Source organism: Acomys russatus, chromosome 10 (assembly GCF_903995435.1).
Source record: "Acomys russatus chromosome 10, mAcoRus1.1, whole genome shotgun sequence".
NCBI lineage: Eukaryota > Metazoa > Chordata > Mammalia > Rodentia > Muridae > Acomys > Acomys russatus.
In genome coordinates, this window is record NC_067146.1 from 1,735,814 (window position 1) to 1,753,153 (window position 17,340).

At 39.4% G+C, this 17,340-nt stretch overlaps 2 protein-coding genes across 3 annotated transcripts; both read left to right on the forward strand.

The window, feature by feature from the left end:
- Positions 1-2,959: 2,959 nt before the first annotated feature.
- On the forward strand, positions 2,960-4,952 carry LOC127194214 (trypsin V-B-like). The gene is made up of 3 exons (XM_051151537.1): positions 2,960-3,086; positions 4,169-4,305; positions 4,845-4,952. Exons 1-3 carry the CDS (start codon positions 2,960-2,962, stop codon positions 4,950-4,952), a joined length of 372 nt encoding a protein of 123 aa, XP_051007494.1.
- A 6,920-nt stretch (positions 4,953-11,872) lies between these two features.
- On the forward strand, positions 11,873-17,048 carry LOC127194215 (cationic trypsin-3-like). Of its 2 annotated transcripts, none has more exons than XM_051151538.1 (5): positions 11,873-11,912; positions 14,134-14,296; positions 15,161-15,418; positions 15,948-16,080; positions 16,899-17,048. In XM_051151538.1, exons 1-5 carry the CDS (start codon positions 11,873-11,875, stop codon positions 17,046-17,048), a joined length of 744 nt encoding a protein of 247 aa, XP_051007495.1. The 2 variants fall into 2 exon arrangements, with proteins under 2 accessions (XP_051007495.1, XP_051007496.1); XM_051151539.1 differs by having other exon boundaries at positions 15,161-15,414; positions 15,944-16,080.
- The last annotated feature ends 292 nt before the right edge of the window (positions 17,049-17,340 follow it).

Here is a 17,340-nt window from a genome sequence, read left to right on the forward strand (position 1 = left end):
CACTGTATAGTTTATACTGTCCTGAAACTCACTATATACATGTTAGTCTAGAACTCATATTTATGGAAATGACAGAATTTTTTGTTAGAATCCAAGAAAAGATGATTGAAAAAAAATCAAAGATGTCATTTTTTATAGGATGTAATATTCTTCTATGGCTTTTAAATTTTCTCTTCTATTAACTTATGGAGATAGCTTTTTCATTGTGACTTTTCATCAGTGAGTATATGACCACATGCATATACCAGGGAAACTACTGGACAATTTTTATGTGGTGTGTGTGTGTGTGTGTGTGTGTGTGTGTGTGTGTGTGTGGTGTGTGCATCCCCGTGCTGTTGTATTCACCTGTGGATATAAAGACCATATGTTGACTTTCTATAGCTTTCTCTGTCGTTCTCTGTAGTTTTGGAACAGGGTCTCTCCCTAAACTTGAAATTTTCTATTTTCAGCTTAACTGGCTGACCAAAGGGCTCTGGTTATCACTCCTGTCTCCAGTTGCTCTCCTCCAAACCCAGAACTGGGGCCACAGAGCATGTCATCATGCCTGACTTCTATGAGGATGCTAAAAGAGAGGCTTAGCTCATGCTTCCACAGTTAATTGTGCCCACTGAGCATCTCCCCACCCCATCTTACAAAGTGTTCTATGCTTTTAAATGATTAGATCTTAAGTGGTGATAGTAAGACATTTATTTTCCAAAGAACCTCTCATCTGTATAAATCTGTGAGTATGCATATGAGTTACAATGTATGTGTTTGTGGATATATATGTGTGTGTGTGTATTTATATATATATATATATATATATATATATATATATATATATATATATATATGAAGAGAATATATTAATCAAAGAAAGCATATATTTTGAAAGTACATGATTATTCCTCATTAGGTAAGGGTCTTTGCTCAAGGTACAGAATAATAAATAATCAAAAAGATTATATACAGCCAGTTATATTAGCCACCCTTCTCACTACTGTGACAAAATCAGACAGGAGCCACTTAAATAAATATTATTGTGTTTCATGTTGAAGAGGGTATAGTCAACCTTGTTAAGAAAGCTGTGCTGGGTGTGACTCATAATGGTGGTGGAGGAAGAGGAGGGCAGTGGACAGTCAGGAAGCAGAGACAGAGCTGGTGCTCATGAGGCTTTCCCCCTTCCCATTTTCTTCCATCTAGATCACTACCCCGTGCAATGGTGCCACCTATGCTAGCATGAGTTGCCCTTCTACAGTCAGATGTCTATGGAGATAACTGCACAAAGACTGATGTGTGTCTTCCGGGTGATTCCAACACCACTCAAGTATTCAATAAAAGTTCACCATCCCATGCATATGTCTTGAGTATGTGATATAGATAAACACTGTAATCGCTCTTGTCCTTAGTTTGAAATAAAACTTCATGGTACATGAAATGACATGATAGACCCATGTTAACAGGGAGTTTCTAACTGTTCACTCACAGCTGCTTCCCTCACTGATGACAGCGGTGATAGAATTGTTGGAGGCTATACTTGTCCGGAACATTCTGTCCCCTACCAGGTATCACTGAATGTTGGATCTCACATATGTGGGGGATTTCTCATCACTGACCAATGAGTAGTATCTGCTGTTCACTGCTATAATCCATAAGTAGCCAATATTCACATTTTTATGCTCTAAAATGATTTTATCCTCAAGACATACCAAATATAATTTGCCAAAAGCCAGAGTTAGGCTTAATGAAGTATTCTAATTCTATGAGACTTGTTAGTCACCAAACAGTTTTATTATATATGATATTAATTTTTGTGAAAGATTTTATGAAAGATGTTAACATAGCTTAATGCCCTTAAAATTCATTGCTATCTTAACTAACATGATTATTGATGTTAGATCCTTAAAATAGCTTTAGAATGTGAATCAATCCAAGCCCTAATGGTTATAGCTCAATCATAACAAAACAGCATGAGTTAGCAAAGAACACACTTCCAGTGCAAAAGTACAAATACAAATAATTTGATCTCTTCCACAAATTCATTTCTATCCCTCTGACACCTGCCTTGAGCATCCTAACAACAGGAGAAAAGGAAAGTGTCAGTCAAACTGCTTTTCACCTGGAAATGTTTTGTACTGTATATTTGGTTTCTATTACTATGCCTCCCGATTATAAGATGATAGTGGGTTATGAGTCTCCACTAGCAGAGTCACTTGCGAAGGAATTCTAGAACCTAGGCCAGGATTAGTAATGTTTACTTACTTCAGTGATCCAATGCTTAAATAGAATGTAAAATTTATGCTCATGATTGAGGAGATTGGAGAATGGAAAAAGTATTCATGTTGGATACTTAAACTTTTTAAATTGTTTCTTGTATTTTGATATTATAATTACATAGTTTCTCCTCTTTCCTTCCTTAAAACCCTCCACTCATATATACCTGTTTTTTTTTTAAATGCATGGCCTATTTTTATTATTACATGTTTGTGTGTGTATGTGTGTTTGTATACAACCTGTTCAGTCTGTATAATGTTACTTGCATGTTTTCTATACGTATATGTGTGTACATGTATGTGTGTTTAGGTATATATATATATATATATATATATATATATTATGTTGCTACAATGTTTTCTGGCCTGACCATTTGATATTGGTTAACCAGTTTATAGGCTTGTCCTTTAGTTGCCTGTAATTCTTTGTGTAGGGTTGAAGCCTCAGGGTCTTTCCCCAGTAAACCTTAGTGTTTCTATTTGCATCACTCTTGTTCAGAGCTCTACCCACAAAGTCTCACCAGCAGGACAGCCTAAACGTGAGCTGAACAAGGACACTTAAACTTTTAATTCTTAAACACAGCCGACTACAGGTGCGTCTTGGAGAACATAACATTCATGAAATTGAGGGTGTTGAGCAGCTCATTGATGCAGCCAAGATGATCATCCATCCTGATTATAATGAGTGGAATTTTGACAACGACATTATGCTGATCAAGCTGAGGTCACCAGTCACCCTCAACTCTCAAGTATCTACTGTCCCTCTGCCGCAGTCCTGCCCATCAGCCGGCACTGAGTGCCTTGTGTCCGGATGGGGAGCTCTGAAATTTGGCTGTAAGTGTCTCTGTGATACATAAGTAGTAAAAGTGCGTACTGAAAGTGAATGACACCTTAATGACAGTCAGTATGAATTCTCATTCAAGATACAGGTCTCATAGGCCTGTGGGGAGCTGCCCTTAGCGGCTCTTGGCTTAAAACATTGGGCAATTCAACCTTGTCTGTAGATTCCATTTTCTATACCTCTGCCTGGCACGTAGCAGGCTGAGGTCAGCCCAGGCCACTCCACCCGGACCCTGGGAACTGCTGCCTGACACTTAGCAGGCTCCCCCGGATCCTGGGAGGCTGCTTGCTTATCTTGCTTCCGTAGCTGTAGCTGCGTTCCCTCAGAGCTCACTCCCTAATCTTGGAGTTCTTCCTGCCAAGGATGGAATGCTGGATATCTGCCATTAGGTTCCCACAGCAACCCTGCCCTTCCTTGCCCTAGATATTGCCTATATAAACCCTGTAAGAATTTTCAATAAACGGGGCTTGCTCAGTGTTCAGACTTGCCCTCATTTCCTCGTGTCTCCTGGCCTTTACTTTCACTTTGGCACCCCCTCCCAGCTTCCGTTTGAAGACCCCGCGGGCTGGGGCATAGGCCTATCACTTAAGAAATGCTAGCTGAAGATAAGAAACTTTCTCCAGTGAGCCCTTGGAAAAAGAAAAGAAAACGAACTGGGGAAGACTGCAAGGAATTTAATTATACCTTGATTACTGATGAGCCCAAAAACTACAACTAGAGGAGGTTTCTAGAAGAGAGGCCAGTGCTGGCCTCAGTGTTGGCAGAAGCCTCTGGACTTGAGAGCAGTGTTCAATAATAATGATAATGCGAAAAGGAGAGGAACTGATGAGTAAAGCTATTTAGAAAACTTACCTTAAACTTCTGAGTTATCAATTGTTTTTAATTCTATTATGTTTTACGTGTGCATGCTTTTTCTGCATGTGTGTGCGTATACCCCATTCACGCATGCTGCTCTCAGAACCAGATGGAGCTCCGAAAATGAAAGAGACACTCTCACAAAAATTAATAGGTAAAACAGGAAATAAATATTCAGAGTCAGTATAAATAACTCAGTTTTCCCCCTTACACTCTGCAGCCGAGAGTCCTTCACTTCTTCAGTGTCTGGATGCTCCAGTCCTGTCGGACTCTGTTTGTCACTATGCCTACCCACGTAAGATCACTAACAGCATGTTCGGCCTTAGCTTTCTGGACGGTGGAAAGGGCTCTTGCCAGGTGAGGTTCTGACCTAACCAACATCTTTCTATACCTATCATGAGATGGTCTGCATCTCTGACCCACAGTATTTCTCATATGAAAACAGAAAATGGTGAATCTGTACCTGTATCCCAGTCTGGGAGGTAAATGGGGGCTTTGAGAAAATGGGTTTGTTTTCTCTTTGCGATATGATGATGACCATTAAGGATAACAGGGCCAAAGAGCTGAAGCTGTGTGAACTGTAAACCCAGACACCTTGCATTGTGGTGTGGAGACCTTATGAAAGACACAGAGCTCATGAGTCATAGTAGACCTCTGCAGTCCTCGGTCTTTTTTGCACACACCTCTCCCCACAAAATGACTGCAGAAGAGAGAGGTGGGGCCATAAAAAGAATAAAGTAACACAGAGAAAGATACTGAATAGATTGAAAACTGCATTTCATAGCATAGATCTTCGAAAATACACCTGCAAAAATAGCCCCAGTAACACAGAAGAACATCTTGATTCCCATGATTCCTCTGGGCATGACCAGGTCTATCTAACCTCTGTTGCTCAGTATGACTCTGGTGGCCCTGTGGTCTGCGATGGACAAGTCCAGGGCATTGTTTCCTGGGGTGAAGGCTGTGCTTGGGAAGGGAAACTTGTTGTGTACTCCAAGGTCTGAAACTATCTGAGCTGGATTCATCAGACCATCGCTAAAAACTAAGTGCCGTTACCTGTTCAGAAGTCACCCTCTGGTGACCTTCCTCCTATGTCTAAAATCCATATGGAAATAAAAACCTATTTTCTTTCCTCTAAATGTTTTAAATTTTGATACTGAGTGAGAAACTGGACAAAGTTGATCAACTGAAGAAAATTCAGATGTTATTCGGTTGTTCATGCAACCTAATCACCTGCTGTATCCCAGACTACGTGTAAGATGTTGAGGCTGAAATAAGTTTCCTTTAATAAAATTACTCTTAGTACATCATAGTAGCAATGTTGCAAAATTTCATTACAATACGCATTGGGTCATAATAAAAATTGCATATCATGTGTTTGTGACCTTCTACAATGTACAGAAAATTAAAATCAATTGCTGAAACTCATTCAAATTGTTGTTGGGAAAAAAATATAACACACAGGCTATGCTTATCCCCAATGCACTGCTGCTTGTGTAATATAATTCTTACCTTGTCTTTCATCTTTAGACCTTCCAGTATTTCCTAGAGATAGTAGAAAGGAAAACCCAACCTTTGGAAATGTTTGGATGCACAACTTTCTTGCATTTTCTAGCTTCAGCTACTCTCATTTTTCAGCTCTCCAGGGTCGCCCTGTACTCCAGTGGCCTCTGGAGAGATTCTTTAACCCATTTACAGAGGCATCTATGCAAACCCAACCCTGAACAAACATACAAGCCCTGGGAGGAGAGTACACCCCAGCAGAGACGTCTGCAGAATGCAGGTGTAGTGCTTTGAAGGCAAAAAGTTCTTTGGTTGTAAAAATGTTGCCTGGGCTTTTCAGGCCTTGCTGAGATGTCCCACTTGCTCTCTTTGCCTTGGTTCCTTGGAAGCTCTCCTCCAATTTGACATTTTCCCCATGGATCATCATGGAAAAGACTTGTCTGGCACAACACAAACAAACAAACAAAAAACATAATGGTACCTGAACAAAAATGCCTTGAATGAGTGGGTCAGGTTTAAAGTAGAAAAATAAACCTTTATAGTAAGGTGAGGCAAGCATACTAATTTAAGCAGCTCAGACTATGACAAAATTCTAATGGGCTGGAGATCTTCAACAACACAGACTTTATATAATATCTATGGATGTTCTTAAGACCTAGATCAAGGTATCCATTCTAAGAAAGGCTGACTTCTTGATTGTCTACTATCTCCATAATCTTTTAGTATAGATGAGAGGAGTGAATCCAGTATGATGGTGACAGTTGTCCAACTTTGTCTGTGGGTGATTTATCTGAAGACATTACTGTCTAAGCATCCTATAGTTCAGTTTTTCTTGTCCTTGGCCACATAGCTCAGCCTATCCTTACTGTTGGTCCCACATCACAGGGGACACTATGAAAGACTGGGAGTCCACATCATAACTCCTCCTGGCATATTTGAGCAACCAAGAGATTATAAAAAGAGTTGTATTCGGACTATTTGGAATTCATTGTTGTGGTTAATCACATCAGCTCTGCGGGCCAAGGCTAACACCTTAGAGCCAAATCTTTACTATTTAAACACACAGCCTTTAACATGAAAAATAAAACCAAAACATAAAAAGGACAAAAAGCACTCAATTTTCATAACTTTGGATCAAGATACGTTTTCGTAAGACCTTTTCACACACACAAAAATCCAGATACCAACAACAAAAATCCTTATATGTTTGTAAAATTATTTAGTTCTATCAGAAACCTGCAAAAGAGAAAAATGGGTATATATACCAACAGACATTGGGTAAGCATGCTGAATACACACACATAGATATGTCATATTCCTATGGATATCAAACAATCTATGAAAATATATTCAAAAATCATCTATAAATATAGTCTGTGTATTTTTAAGTAACTAGGTCCCTGTGAAATCTGGACTTATTTCTTGTCTGAAGACAAACACAAAGAGGGTAGAATTCTGACTGTTAAGCAAGCTACTAGGCACAACAAAAAAAAGTATTATTTCTAATTTGGATAGATATGTTTTCCTGGCAAACCTTGTCATTTTAGTACAGAAGATCAAAGTTTAATTTTGGAAAGAGAGTCATTGTACATCTGAGTAATCCTGCACAGGGGAGGATACAACTGGAAAGTGACAGTTCATGGCCACTCTTGGCCACATTCCAAAAAAAAAAAAAACCAAAAAAAACCAAAGAGGTTTAAAAGTACTTTTCTTATCTGTTCAGTTCCTACTAAAGCTTTTAATTTTCACCAACCAATCACACACAGAATCTTCAAACAATAGCCTCAAAAACATATTTTTAGAACTAGAGACACTGCTCAGTAATAAAAGCACTTGCTGCTTTTGCAGGGACCCCAGGTTGGGCTCCCAGCACTCACAACTCCAGCTCCAGAGCCTGTAATCCACTCTTCTGGCCTCCATGGGCACCCATACATATGTGGCATACAGAAAACAATACATACACTTAAAATTGATGATGATGATAACAATGATAATAATAAACACATTCTTTAATAGTGTTTTAATCATTATTAGCATGCCTAAGCTTCTATTTTGATCTTTTTTCTTGTTGTGGGATCACAGAAAGTGTCACTTTCCGAGAAGAATCAAATCATCTAATAAATATTGTTTGAGTTAACATAAGTCTGTATTTTTAAGTTACTAAAAATTTAAAGCACTAATGATTTTTATTTATGCATGTGTATTCTGTATATATTCACCAAATGGATTTCTTCTTGGGAATTCTGAACTGTTTGTGGAAAATCTGAGGCATTAAATAAAGCCAGGTGGCTATTACCTAGGTATTATGTTTATTTTTCTGTTTCTACTGTTTATTAAACAAATCATAACTGAAAATCCATATGCAAAGTAATCATTCCAATGGTATCCACTACTAATGTCAAATGCCTGCTGTTGCCGATGCTGGAGTCATAGTCTGCAAATAGATTTAATAGCGGTCTTACACGGCTGGGGGGAGGGAGAAATCCTTAAAATAAAATTGTTTTAAAAGGGATTTTTTTCTGCCATTGCCTCTACTGCCTTTGGACATTGCGGAGATCCATATCTAGGTATGGGCAATCTGCCATCCCCATCGCGATACTGGTCTGAATCTTAGACATCTCCATACTTGCTCGTCTCCCAATTGATCAGCTCTCATGGCCAGAGAGTCATCAAAGCTGTTTGTGGCACGATGAGGAAGGCACTCCAACCCTTGTCTCTTGTCGAATCTCGATCTTTAGCTCAGGCAAAAGAACAATCACCATGGCCGATACCCCGCAACGCCCGCTGGAATTTTCCTGTTACCTGGAGACACTTCACTGAGACACGGGGCTCTATGCAGGAAATCCAAGTCCTCAAACTCAGCATAACCAAACCTTTCAACCTGTCTGGATTGCTGGTTTCACGTGGTAAGCGTGCTGCACTGATACCCACTCATCTAAAGGACCCCTTAGTGGAGTCTTCTACCACATCAGAAGGCATGTTCCCCAGGCAACAGTGTGTAGGGTGGCAATTTGCGAAGATGGCGCCAGTTGACACAGGGTTCTGGAGCAGTTTCATCGAGCACTGGGAAGAATGAGATGGTCATTTGGAGGTGCCTAATGTACCCTGCCATCATTTCAGGCACAAATTGTTGACGAATCTTCCAGGTCCTCTGCATCATCAGCCCAGCTGACTGGTTTGGGGACAGAGGCACTCCTCCACCAGGCCACCATCCTCAGCCAGAAAGTCTGCCAGGGAGATGCTCTTCTCTTTTTATCTGTCTCTTTCGCTGAGGCCATCATTCTATGCAGATATTTTTAAGGCCATCTCCTTAAGTAAGCACCCTGCAAAGTTAAACACATTGATGAAGCTTAGCTACATTTTACTAAGCCAGCAGCATTACAGAATGTAATCTGTTTGTCCACATTATACAAACTTTGAAAATCAATTTTTACATTTTGAGTTTATGAGCTGTAAATCTTTCTTAAGTCACTTAAGGACTATTTAAATCTTGTATGAGTAACACTATTGATTTTGTGTATTAGCAAGATTTTTGATATTTTTCAGACATGTAGCTACTTAGAAAATAAATTCTCATTTTAGAAGACTTACTTATTTTTATTACAAGCACATATATGTTTGCTTGCACATATGCCTGTGCAGTATCTGCACTCAGAGGTCTGATAAGGCCTTTGTATTTTCTGAGAACCAAACCTGAGTCCTCTGCAAAATGAGCAAATACTCTTGACAGAGGAGCCACCTTTTCAGGCCCAAAAAATAAGGCATTAACAGAGTCAGTGATCATCAAAACATCTTTTCATGTAAAATCTTTTGAATGATAAATGCATAAACAACTATAATTTTTGGAGCGGTCTATGACCTGATAAGTGCAGATCTGGTGCCTCAATTTTATTATCTTCTTATTCTATTTATTAAAATAATGTGCAAAGATGTAGAGGGTTTGGCGTAGATGGGTTTAATACATTCAGCGTGAATAATGAATATTCTCTTTTGTACACTATACAGTGCATATGGACCTAAAATGTACAGAATGATCATTGAATTGTATTGACATTCTGATTTTCATAAGTCCTACTTTTAAAATATTTAAACCTGATCTACACCTATGTGCCTTGAGTAAGCAACACATTTGCTACTGTCCATAGGAATGGGAGCCACAGTTGTACATCAGGTAGTAGTCTCACTGCCATCACTAAAACTGTCCCCTAAGCTTGTAAGCAGTCTGACAAAAAAAAAAAAAAAAAAAAAAAAAAACAGCTTAAGGGAAAATAAATTTATTTTACTTTGAGTGACAGCTCTAGAGTGGATACAATCCATCCTGGTAGGGAAGTCATGGAAGTAGAGTGAGGCCCATCATTTCACATCAGCAGTCTAGGAGCAGAGAGCAAGAGCACGAAGTATAGCCAGGAAACAAAACCGCCAAGCCCAACAGCAGTGGTGTGTGACTTCTAATTAACTAGGCTCCACCTCCCAAAGGTCGCATACTTTACAAACCCCACCACTTCCTGTGGACCAAGCATTCAAACACACAGACCTGTGGAGAATGTTTCACAAACAGCAACTAGGCTTCAGGCCATGGTTTTTGTCAGTGTTTGTCAACGTCCCATTTTATGCAGCCAGTGATTCTAAATTTCACTACAGATGCAGGAAGAGGTTAATATATGAAGTATTACCATGTAACTAGAATCCTAACAGTTGCTGATTTCTTCATTATTAAACGAAATCATGTTCCAGAAGTATATGTGCCTTTAGAGAATACTTTATCGAATTTTTGTGCTCCAAACTAAATTTCAGGAGTTGTGCTCGCCTTTTTCAGGTTTGCGTTCTTGTGCTCTGCATAGCATCAAGATAACTAGAAATGATCCAGCACTGTGTGCTCTGAGCACTACCACTTAATAATTAAAAGCGTCAGTCACTGCGAGAGTACAGCTGTTAACAAACAGAGTGCATTCTACTTTATATATTTTATCTCTTAAAATATAAAATTAAATCAGGTTTTATGTTTTCAAATCCTACAGTTGGCAAATTATGTCACTTTCTAAGATGAAGCAAGAATTTAAATGCATTTATGAGGGGATAATAAGAGCAACTTGTTGGTCTTGACATAATACTTTCAAACATAATTATTATCCTAAATGCTGCATGTGAAACAACAATACTGTTTTGTCAAGTGCAAAAAACTTTTTTCAAATTTTGAACCATGGCTGCTCTAAGCTTTTTGGCATCAGTGACAAGGGGCAATTAAAACCAAACCACAGGATATTTTATGAGAGATGTCTTCAGAGAAAATTGTTCAGACAAAGGGAGAATTTTATCAAAAAGTGATATCCTACCACCCACGGTGACACACAACTGTAACCTCAGCACTCAGGGATCCAAATCAGGAGAATTGTACAGACTGGCCTTGAACTTGCTGTCTAGCCAGGGTGATCTCAAACTCACTCCCTCTTACAAGAAAACATAAGCATGGACTAGACTCCCACACAGATGTAACAGATAGGCAGCTCAGTCCTCATATGGGTCCCCTAGTGGGGGAGAGGGCCTGACTCTGTCATAGACTCTGCTGCCTGCTGGTGGGGCTGCCTCACCAGACCACAGGGGAAGAGGATGCCCTCAGTCCTGATGTGACTTGGTTTACTGGGGTGGGTGGATAGGGGAGCTCTCCTTCTCTGAGGAGTAGAGGAGGGGACATATGGGAAAGAGGAGGAGACAAAAGGACCAAGAGGAGAGGATGAAGGGGCTATGACCAGGGTGTGAAGTGAATAATCAATACAATAAAAAAAATTTTTAAAGCATCTGGCGAAGATAACAGGAGAATTATTTTAAATTTTGTGAGTAGTAAATTGGCCTTACTCTAATTATAATAATACGAGTTAAATGGGTTTCTTTACAAAAAAAAAAAAAAAGGAGCCAACATGAATTTAAAGGTCAAAGCTATCCTGTTTTTCTAAGGTATGCGCATTACATTTAATTGCATGACTTCTTTCTGGAAAATCAACAAAGTGCATAATTGTGAAACAGCTGTTAGTTGCATACCAAGGGTACAGGGTTTAACATAGTCCTCTGGACAAAAGGTCACAACTAGAACCTATTATTTTTATCTTAGAATCCAGAAATGTACAGCTGTGTGCCATGAGCTAAACACAACTTATTTCCTTTTGCAATGAACAGTTCTCACCCTGTGTGTTTGCAACTTCCATTGCCATAAGTTTCTCAGAAAGTGGGGAATGCTGGCATGTGGTCCTGCATTATCATCTTTCGTCTGTCACAGACTTGAATGCTATTTTTTTTTTTTTTTTTTTTTTTTTTTTTTTGCTCTACAGTGAAGGCTCTTTTCTGGCACCTATGGCCCTGAGTGTCAATGACAAATCTGGAGAAAAAGCCTTTATCCTATTTTCCAATGCAGAACTAGTGAGCAACCATGAAGACCTTTCTCTTCCTGGTTCTCCTTGGAGCAGCTGGTGAGTGTTTCAAAAGAACCCTTCAACAGAAGTACACATTGTGTGTAAATGCATGCTTTGTGCTTAGAAATCAATAACGGTTGTTGAATATGGCATCTGAACGAAGGACAGTGGAAATGTAGGAAAAGTAGTAGATAGCATTTGTTATTGTAAATGATTAAAATTTTATTAGAGAAAGCTCATGGATACTCTCTGGTGTATGCAGGACATATCTTACTTTCCAGACAGGTTCTCTAATTTGGGGAGGGGGGGTAGGGGTGGACAGTAGTCCACATAAAGGAAGTGTTGTCCTGATCGCTGAGAACATGGAGTTGATGACTAAAATTTGTGTGTGCTCACTGAAGATGCTGTGAGCATGCAAGCCTGAGACTTCTGAAGACTGAAGAGCTGATAATTTAGTAGGGGCAAGGGATCTTGACCTGCCAAAGATATCTTATATGCCAGAGATAAAACCTTAAGCTGTGTTTTGAGAAACCTGTTGATGAATTCTTGTTGGTATAAAATCACATATCACTTGAGTGTGAGACAAAAAAGAAGGAATTGTATATTTCAGTGTTAGTACTACCAAATTTTTATTACTAAAACTTTATATTAATGTTTCTCACATTGAACAGGTATAATTTAGTACAGCTTAGAAAGTTCTCTCCCAAAATTATATTTTTAAATATTAGAAAGCAAAGCCCATACATCATAATAAAAGGCATTCATAGCTACAGGAAAATCTTTTTTTTCTTTTTTCTTTTTTTATTTATTTATTCTTGTTACATCTCAATGTTTATCCCATCCCTTGTATCCTCCCATTCCTCCCCCCCCCCATTTTCCCATTATTCCCCTCCCCTGTGACTGTTCCTGAGGGAGATTACCTCCCCCTGTATATTCTCATAGGGTATCAAGTCTCTTCTTGGCAACCTGCTGTCCTTCCTCTGAGTGCCACCAGGTCTCCCCCTCCAGGGGACATGGTCAAATGTGAGGCACCAGAGTACGTGAGAAAGTCATATCACACTCTCCACTCAACTGTGGAGAATGTTCTGACCATTGGCTGGATCTGGTATATACTCACTTATATCTGCATACCAGCCCAAGGGGCATGTCCCACAAAAGCCTTCACTTACCAGGAAACTGGGACAGAGGGGAGGGCATCCTATTGGGACTCTAAATGAGAGACACATGGGAGAATAGCAAAATTAAAGGATCCAGAGGGTCCTAGAAACCTACAAGTAGAACAATATGATAGGCAGATTTGGGCCCAGGGGTCCCGCTCAAACTAAGACACCAGCCAAGGACAATACGGGAGGTAAACTTTAAACCCCTTCCCAGATCCAGCTACAGGAAAATCTTAACAAAAATGTAGGTCATAGCTCCCAGTGTTAAATGTGGCAATGAATAGGAAAGAGATTGTCAGGATAAAGGGAAAGGTCAGGGAAGGCAATGCGATGTGCTGTAAAATGCTCAAATAAACACTTTAGGTTAAACCCAAAGAAAAAGTTGACAAAATAAAAATTCAAAACAATTATTTTCTTCAGAGATAAAATACTCTCAAGTGGTTTCTGCAATTCTGTCTCTATTACCTAATACAACAGCTAGTCCACACCAACATATCAACCATCACCATAAACATACACAACCAGGAAGTTACTCTAGAGGAAGTTTTACTTATTTGCATGGACTTTGAGTCAAATTCTATGCTAAAATAATATCTATATCCTAAATCAATGTTTTAAGACATTTATTTTCTTAATAGCCTCTGTGTGTGAATGCCCTTATATGTATGTGAATATATGTAAGCATGCAATGTGTGTCGAACCTAAAGCATTATCTAAAGGGGAGTGCTTCCTTATAACTTAGCGTATCATAATGAGTTATAAAAATAGCTACACTGAAGCTGAGTGGTAATGGCACATGTCTTTAATTCCAGCACTCCAGAGGCAGAGGCAGGTGGATATCTGAGTTCAAGGCCAGCCTGGTCTACAGAATGAGCTGTAGGACAGCTAGGGCTACACAGAGAAACCCTATCTCCAAAAAAAAAAAAAAAAGTCTACATAGAAATAAGTAAAATACGACAAAGGATACAAACAAACACCTAGCTCCCTGAAATCCAACATTCCCTGATTCGCTGGTGGCTGAGAACACTGTCACGTCCTGTGGGGTTAGTCTGCATGAACTACCTGGTACAGAATTCCATGACCGATCTGTGTAACAGTTTCTACCTCTTCCCTAACAGCTGCTATCCCCACTAATGGTAATAATGACAAGATTATTGGAAGCCTCACATGTAAGAACAACTCTGTCCCCTACCAGGTGTCCCTGAATGCTGGCTACCACTTGTGTGGAGGCTCCCTCATCAGTGACGAATGGGTACTGACTGCTGCTCACTGCTACAAGCCGTAAGTATCCAATATTCAGTCCTAAAGTCTAGGGTTGTATTTCCCTTAACTCCAGAGAAGGGTAAAAAAAAAAAATACAGTATTGTGTTTGATGAGTAAACTCATTTGTCTATGTACTATTTACTTCAGGTGGGGTTCATGTGGAAGTCGGGGTACAAGTTTGCTAGAGTTGATTCTTTCCTTCTACCATATGGTCCCAGGAATCAAACTCAGGCTTAACAGGAAGCACTTTTACCTACTGAGCCATTTATGCCAGCTCACTGGATGGAACAAAGAAAGCTAAATCAGAGCCTGTGTGTCTCTAATAGTCATAGGACTTGCATATGTTCCCTTAGGTTTTACAGATACTTTTCTAAATAATGAAGTAGTTTAAAAACATGAAGCCATACACATGGTCTCAATAATTATATCTCAACCATGATTATAAAAACATCATATGAAGTAATAAAATATACATTCTTATTATAACATGAAAAAAGAAACTTGTTCTATGCTCTAAATATTTTCCATCTATGATTCTTTCTCACTTCCCTATAAACCTTTTTTATCAAAACCATAAGAGAAATAGTGAGTGCCAATCAATTGTCTCCAATCCCATTTTTAGCTTTTACTGCTTTGTATGAGGGACCTCTTCTCCATCTTCTGTCTTAAATTCTAATAAGATGGTGGACTCGGAGTCTGCACTAGCAGTGATACATAAGGAATTCTCTAACTGTGCCTAGGATAGGAGTAACCAGTGCTACCTAAAGTGCAATTAGCTGGATTCTTGAATAGGATGGTCTTTGTATTATATGATTAAAAGTTGAGGAGGAGGAAGAATTCCAAGATGGATACTTAGAAAACTGTTAATCCTTATAAATATAGCCAACTACAGGTCCGTCTGGGAGAATTCAACATTCATGAAATTAAGGGTGATGAGCAATTCATCAATGCAGCCAAGATCATCCCTCATCCCAACTACGACAATGACACCATTGATAATGACATTATGTTGATTAAACTGAACTCCCCAGCCACCATCAACTCTCATGTGTCCACTGTCTCTCTGCCAAGCTCCTGTCCATCAGTTGGTACTGAGTGCCTTGCATCAGGCTGGGGTGACACAGTAAGCACTGGACGTAAGTGTTACCTAAGACATAGGTCCCAAATGTAAGAACACGCAGACACGGAAGGCATGAAGGTGATAGCCTGGTCTAAATTCTCACTCAAAACACATTTCTCGGAAAATAAATTTTGACCCACATAGTCTTGGAATATGCTATTCAAGGTTAAAACGATTGTTTTCCTGAGATCATATAGAAGATAAAAGAAAAATTATTAGCAAGATATCAATATATTTAATTTACAGATGATTGGTGATTATAGAATTAGATACTGGGGTGGTATATAGATCAGTAAGGGATTCAGTTCAGCCTGGAGAGCACAACTCAAGAAAATCTGTCACCACTAACATTTGTGTCAATGAAAAAACAACTAGGTTGGTTAGAACGTTTTGGAAAATCTTTCAGGAAAAAAAAATAATCCTCCAAAAATGTAGGACCCAGCCAAGTTGAAAGACACAGGAAGTTTGTGTGAGAGAAGAAAGAATAGGAAACATTCTCACGAGTCATTGTGAATAGCTTCCCATTTCTGCCCTTCACTCCTCAGACAGCTTCTCTTCAGATCTTCATTGTTTGAATGCTCCCATCCTGTCAGACTCTGTTTGCCACAGTGCCTACCCACATCAAATCACAAGCAACATGTTCTGTATCGGCTTCCTAGATGTGGAATACGACACTTGCCAGGTGAGTTTGTTTTCTTTCTCTGCCCAGTTCATCCGTCTTGCTAGGAAAAATAACTCAGGGGATAAATCGCTTGTTCCAGAAGGACAAGGGCTGAAATTCAGATGGTCAGAATCTGTGTAAAAACTGGCAGGCTTAGCAGGCAGGCTTAGCAAACAGGATTAGCAGGCACCTCTAATGCTAACACTGGAAAGGCAAAAGCAGGGAACCTCCTGAGCAAGAATCAGCAAGCTTAAGTGCAACAAGAGATGCTGTCATGAAGGGAGATCCCTAACATCAACTATGGGTCTCCATCACTTTCTCACACACATGCACATACTTCCCTACCCACATATAAACACACATGTGCACTCACACTCCACATATACATACACATACAAAAACAGAATCAAAACATTTTTTTTTCCTGAGGTTGAATCTGAAAGGTAGGGAATAGCTTAAGCATAAATGGTTAAGTTTTCTCTTTATGGTGGGATGGTTAGACTTGGTGGAAAGATACCACAGGAATGGTAATGTCCAGGCAATACACACAGGCAATGTTTTGAGATTATTGCAGGAAACCCTGGTGGAAAGGAAGAGATGGCAAGGCAATCTTAAATCTCTCCAGCCTTCACCTCTTATTGCCCCTAAGTGGGACCATAAAAAAAAATAAATGTATTAGTGATACAGGAAGATGATTGTGTGCTAGGTTTCTGGAAGTAGAATGAAGAATTTAAGAAATAGCCCCAGGATAATGAAAGGCTACCTCTAAGCTCATTCTCTCATCTGAGTATCAGCCAGCACACTGATTGTCTTTTTTATTTTTTATTTTTCTTGTTCAGTATGACTCCGGTGGTCCCATGGTCTGCAATGAACAACTCCAAGGTATCGTCTCCTGGGGCAATAGCTGCAGTGGCAAAGGGAAACCTAGTGTCTACACCAGAGTGTGCAACTACCTGGGCTGGATTCGGCAGACCATTGATGCCAACTAAGCATCTCTCCTGAGCCGCCCTTTCATAGTCAACTTCACTTTCATACTGTGCCTGAGATGGGTATGGAAATAAAAACATTGTATTCTGTCATACACTTGTCTATGAATTATCATTGATAATGATGAGCTTTCTCTTCAAACTTTTCATTGTCTTTAGGGATAAAGCCACCAATAAGATGATCATATTTCAGTAAATAAGTTCCTACGCATGGCAACCATCAAAACTAAACTCGGTGAATTTATTTTTCGTCCCCCCACTCCCTTTATTTTTTAGCCTTACAGACATTCTCCAC

Coding starts and splice junctions, on each gene's coding strand:
- LOC127194214 (XM_051151537.1), top strand. CDS start 2,960: ATGCTGATCAAGCTGAGGTCACCAGTCACCCTCAACTCTCAAGTATCT. Junction 3,087..4,168: donor GGGAGCTCTGAAATTTGGCT/GTAAGTGTCTCT, acceptor TACACTCTGCAG/CCGAGAGTCCTTCACTTCTT. Junction 4,306..4,844: donor GTGGAAAGGGCTCTTGCCAG/GTGAGGTTCTGA, acceptor TCTGTTGCTCAG/TATGACTCTGGTGGCCCTGT.
- LOC127194215 (XM_051151538.1), top strand. CDS start 11,873: ATGAAGACCTTTCTCTTCCTGGTTCTCCTTGGAGCAGCTG. Junction 11,913..14,133: donor GGTTCTCCTTGGAGCAGCTG/GTGAGTGTTTCA, acceptor CTTCCCTAACAG/CTGCTATCCCCACTAATGGT. Junction 15,419..15,947: donor ACAGTAAGCACTGGACGTAA/GTGTTACCTAAG, acceptor CTCCTCAGACAG/CTTCTCTTCAGATCTTCATT.